This window comes from Chiloscyllium plagiosum, chromosome 48 (genome assembly GCF_004010195.1).
Source record: "Chiloscyllium plagiosum isolate BGI_BamShark_2017 chromosome 48, ASM401019v2, whole genome shotgun sequence".
In the NCBI taxonomy this organism is placed as follows: domain Eukaryota; kingdom Metazoa; phylum Chordata; class Chondrichthyes; order Orectolobiformes; family Hemiscylliidae; genus Chiloscyllium; species Chiloscyllium plagiosum.
The window spans coordinates 6,328,728-6,333,889 of record NC_057757.1 but is presented as its reverse complement, the minus strand read 5'-3'; the positions used below and the strand labels follow the sequence as shown (position 1 = coordinate 6,333,889).

At 43.0% G+C, this 5,162-nt stretch overlaps 1 protein-coding gene across 4 annotated transcripts in view; it reads right to left on the bottom strand.

The window, feature by feature from the left end:
* Positions 1-3,481: 3,481 nt before the first annotated feature.
* The window catches only part of ppp1r35 (protein phosphatase 1, regulatory subunit 35), a 29,875-nt gene continuing 28,194 nt past the window's right edge, over positions 3,482-5,162 (bottom strand). For 3 of the 4 annotated variants that reach the window (XM_043683584.1, XM_043683583.1, XM_043683585.1), the window contains one exon: positions 3,482-4,687. In XM_043683584.1, coding sequence (XP_043539519.1) covers positions 4,511-4,687 — 177 coding nt within the window. In that variant the 3' untranslated portion in view covers positions 3,482-4,510. The remainder of the gene's footprint in view (positions 4,688-5,162) is intronic. The other variant, XM_043683586.1, reaches the window with a different exon arrangement.

Sequence of the window (5,162 nt, the reverse complement as noted above, 5' to 3'; positions counted from 1 at the left end):
TTTCTCCCTGGTGTATTTCTCCCTCCCTGTATTTATCCCGGGTTTATTTCGGTCTCTCCCGTGTGACATTATGAGACTTCTGTCCCTGTGATTTTCCTCAGCCCTCGGTCTCCGCTGGCCTATTTTCCCTCAGTACCCCGCTCTCCGTCTCTCCAGGAGGTTACCTGGCTGATGTTTCTTTGAAAAGTCCGTTTCGTTTCCTCGAACTCGACGGCGGAAAACTCCTTTCCGCCGCTTCGCGCCATTTTGCGCCGAGCACGAGTGCGCACGCGCAGCGCACGCCCCCCCCCCATTTGCGCAATGCCGGCCACTGCGCGCGCGCACAAACGAAACGCCCACCCCGCCGCCGACCACCCTGCGCACGCGGGTACTCCCACGGCCTGGGCCAACTGCGCCTGCGCGATGATGCTGATTTGTACCTGGACGTGCTGCCACCCAGTCAAGCTCATATTTAATTACCAGTGTTTTAAAGGCAAAGTCCACGGCTTTCCCCCCCCACCCCAATAGTCTCCTTTAAAGATGCACCTTCAATGTTTCAGGAATCAATATGTTCTGACCCAATGTTTCTCTGTCTTACCAACACAGTTTATTTGCTCCCCACCACATTGCTGTGTGTTGATGGGCTTTGGAATGGGGTTGCTGTGTATGTCATGTTTTGTACTGGTTATCACTCTGTTCAGAGATGGTATTACACACCTCTTGAGAAGTGGGACTTTAATCTGGGTCTCCTGCCACAGAGTTCGGGGCATTATGCATCACAAGGACCCCAAATTTCCTTACAACAGAAAGGTGTGAAGCTACATTGTTAATACAAAATTATCTTACAGTGCTGCTTTAATTTGGGGCAAGAGACGCTGCCTTGCAGTGCCATGGACCCAGGTTTGCACATTCTCCCCATGTCTGTGTGGATTTCCTCCGGGTGCTCTGATTTCCTCCCACAGTCCAAAGATGTGCAGGTTAGGTGATTTGGCCATGCTAAATTGCCTGTAGTGTTAAATGCATTAGTCAGGAGTAAATGTAGGGGAATGGGTCTGGGTGGGCTGCTCTTCGGAGGGTCAGTGTGGACTTGTTGGGCCAAAGGTCCTGCTTCCACACTGTAGGGAATCTAATCTAATCTTTAAAAAAACTGCAGATTCTGCAATCCAAAATAGGCAGGAGGCTGGAAGGTCCTGAAGAAGGGTTACACCCAAGACATTGATTTCTCCACCTCTTGATGCTGCTTGGCTTGCTGTGTTCTTGCAGCCTCCTACCTGTTTATTTTAATTTAGGGCCGTCCTGTTTTGGACAGAGATGTGAATTCTTTTCTCTCAGAGGTTTGAGACACTTCGGAACCTCAAAAGGTGGTGGAGGTGGGCTCACTGAATATTTTTAAGACTGTAAAGACTGTTTGGAAAGAGAATTAAAGGTCATCTGGGTTAGATGAGAACCTGGAACTTGAAACACAAATCGATTGGCCGTGAACTCATTGAATAACTTGAGCAGCCTCAAGGGGCCAAATGATTAACTTTGTATGGATGTAACCGACTTGAAGGCATCCTTAGGTTTTTAAAGCTGCTACATGCATGTGAGATTTCTTATAACCAGCAATAAAAGAGGTATGCAACAGCAACCCCTGAATGTGAAAGTATCAGCTCTCTTTTTCCCTCTTGACAAAGAAGGTATCTATAACTCAATGTGAAGGTGACAATAGATCATCAACAGGGCTCGGCGTTAATAGCCACTGAATCACAAGGTCGAAGCATCACTTTAAGTTGTGAATATATTGTAAGACAAAAGCCCTCAAGGAGTCTCTGTTGAGCTGAAGTCAAAAGTCTTCAGTACAAACTCATGGAGGAAAGAACCTTCATTAAAAAGAAGTATCTCTTAATGGTTATGACAGATGGTGCTCCCAGGGATGGGAGCCTCAGTGGAGATGTGATGAGTGAAATAGAATAAAGTAGTGAGATATTATTCAATTTAAGTTATTTGAATTTAGTTTAAGTTAGTATTTATTTAATATGTTTGTAATTTAGTTTAAGCTAAGTGATATGTTTGTTCGGGTAGAATAGTTGGTCGTTTATTAACAATAGTACTGCATTATGGCTTTGTTGTACTGCCATTTTTTCTGTTTTGATGGTAGGGTTTTTTGTATATAGATGTTTTGTAAAAGATTTAAAAAGGTTTTCAATAAAAATATTTATATAAAAAAGCATCTCTAGAAAGCTTTAGTTATAGCAGATATTTAATAGGAGTTTCAGGAGTCAGTATCCCTATTTGACCTCATTTAGTCTGTTCTGTGTATATTTCTATAATAATCTTTGGATCTTACTAAAATTACATTTGTGTACTTACCCCTGGTGTACGTTTGTCCCATTCACATAAATGACACATTCAGAGACAAAAAATAATTTTAATGCTATGAAGTGGAACAATTTGTGTAATACCGTCAACTGTTAACCCTTTACTTTCCTCACAAGGAGAAGTCAGCTTAAGATCACCCTTAATGTGGCCTCAATTGTCAGAGAAGCCATTCTTTGTAATGTGATGCTTGATCAGGTGTATACGTTGTTAATATATAGAATCTGCAACCCTGAATCATGGAATCGCGTGGAAGCAGGTCATTCAGTCCATACACACTGACCCTCCGAACAACATCCCTCCCAAACTGATCCCCCCTCCCCTATACCCGTAATCCTGCATTTCCCATGGCTAATCCACCTAACCTCCACATCCCTAGACACTATCGGGCAATTTATCATGGTCAATCCACTCTAATAGCTTTGGACCTTGGGAGGTAACTGGAGCCCTGGAGGAAACCCAAGTAAACATGGGAAGAGTGTGCATACTTCACAAAGCCTGAGGGTGGAATCGAACACGGTACCCCAGTGCTGTGAGGCAGCAATGCTAACCACTGAGCCACTGTGCCACTGTGCCACCCTGTGAAGAAAAGGCAATATATTTTGTTTGGCTCTTAGGGGAATCCAGCCCAACAAGCTCCACAGTCCATATTACCCTCCTCTCACCTTGCTTCATCTCACTATCAACATATTGATTGATTCCTTTGTTCCCATCTTCATTTATCAAGGCCTCCATAACCAAGTCCAATTGATAGTGCAGTCAGGAAAGGTATCAATGGCCACAATTCTCCCTCAATTAATATTAACAATATTAATTTAAAGAATGATTCATCTCGATTCTGCTTCAAGCTGCTGGCTGCCACATTTACCTACAGAACGACAGTTACCACACTTCAAAAATAATTGTGTCAAACACTGAAAGGTATCATGAAGTGCAAAAAAAGTTTTAAAAAAAAGTGTTGGAGAAACTCAGCAGGTCTGGCACCATCTGATGACAGAGAAGCAGAGTTAAAGCCTCAAGTCAGAAATAGCTTCTTCAGACCTCAATGAAAGAAAGCTCTCAACATTCCACCGAAAGTCACTTTGACCAGTTCAAAACGAGAATACATTTTGAGGACTATGTCGACAGAAGGCAGCTTTGGAGATGAAGTAGAAAAAGAATCTTTAATTCATATAAAAATACACTTCTGTCAGTTTGTTATGCAAACAAAATTACAAAATTTGTATTATTTAAAATTGGCAATATGCACTATAAAAGGTGAGTGATGATCAAATTCCTGAATGCTGCTTACTGGGAGGGGATTAAGAGCCACAAAAGAGCAAACACTCTGTGAAACACTCTTTTGGAGCTGTCAGGGAGTGGGATGACTGTGCCCGTGAACTGAGCACTAGCCTAATTCTGTCTTCACCGATGTGAGGAGTACACATTTTTCCACTGGAGTGGGATGTTAAAAAGGGAAATTCTCTCATGGTCAAGATTCCTTCTGAACTAACCAGTACCAAGATCAGACTATATGGTCACCTGCCTCCATTGCTGTCCGTGGCAGCTTGTGCGCATAAATTGGTTTTCAACAGTGCCTCCATAGCAGGTGACACTGAGCCTAGAACCATTTATTGCCCATCTCCATGGGGACCAGAGGGAAGGCTTTGGCCTATTTCAGGTAGGCCAAAGGCAAGAAGAGAAACTTGATGGATTTCTCTCCATTTTCATAAAGGTGTGGACCCTGTGGTCTAAGAGGGGAGCAGAGCCCTGGTATCTGCCCTTCAGAATCCTACTTGACGTAATGTATCTTACGAACCTGCTTGGCCCATTTCAATAAGTTTGGAGATTTGTTCACTGCATTGATGGGTAACTCTGAAACTGAATACAGTGCTTCATGGTATTAGTTACTGAAGCAATGTTAATTGCTAGAGGGAGTTTCGGAATACTGTCACCAGCAGCATAAAGTGAGAAAAACCTTATTCTGGCACCACACATTCATATTTCAATGTTAAAATACTTTGCCCAATTTCAAAGTGTCCTGTCTTGAAATGTTCCAAAATCCACCGGTTATCATCAACATAATTGGGAACGACATTATACAGCTGAAAGGACTGATATAAATTATATATATGTACACTTTTTACACTGAGTATACATTCCCACAGCTTTCCAACCTGCAATCTTGCTGGAGCTAGGACTCCCACTGTTTTAGCTTGCGGAAAAGGTCAAAGGATGAAGCAGCAGGTTTTGGCTGTGGATGCACCTTCAAGTCAGGCAGGCCCTCCACAGAGAGGTAAGGGGTCTCAGTTAGCAGCTCCAGTGGATCATAGAACATCATGAGATCAGGGGCTTCCATCTCAGTGACCTGCTGCAACAGGAAAGATATATTAACACCTCTGCAGTTCCCTCGCTTGCTTTCCAGTCTATTTTTATATCCCAAACCTGCCAATCCCAGTGACACCTTGGTCAGTGGGGGAGCACTTTGGGGCCAGTGACCATAATTCTATTTGCTTTAAAATAGTGATGGAAAAGGATAGACCAGATCTAAAAGTTGAAGTTCTAAACTGGAGAAAGGCCAATTTTGACGATATTAGGCAAGAACGTTCGAATACTGATTGGAGGCAGATGTTCGCAGGTAAAGGGACGGCTGGAAAATGGGAAGCCTTCAGAAATGAGATAACAAGAATCCAGAGAAAGTATATTCCTGTCAGGGTGAAAGGGAAGGCTGGTAGGTATAGGGAATGCTGGATGACTAAAGAAATTGAGGGTTTAGTTTAAAAAAAAGGAAGCATATGCCAGGTATAGGCAGGATAGATAGAGTGAATCCTTAGAGTATAAAGAAA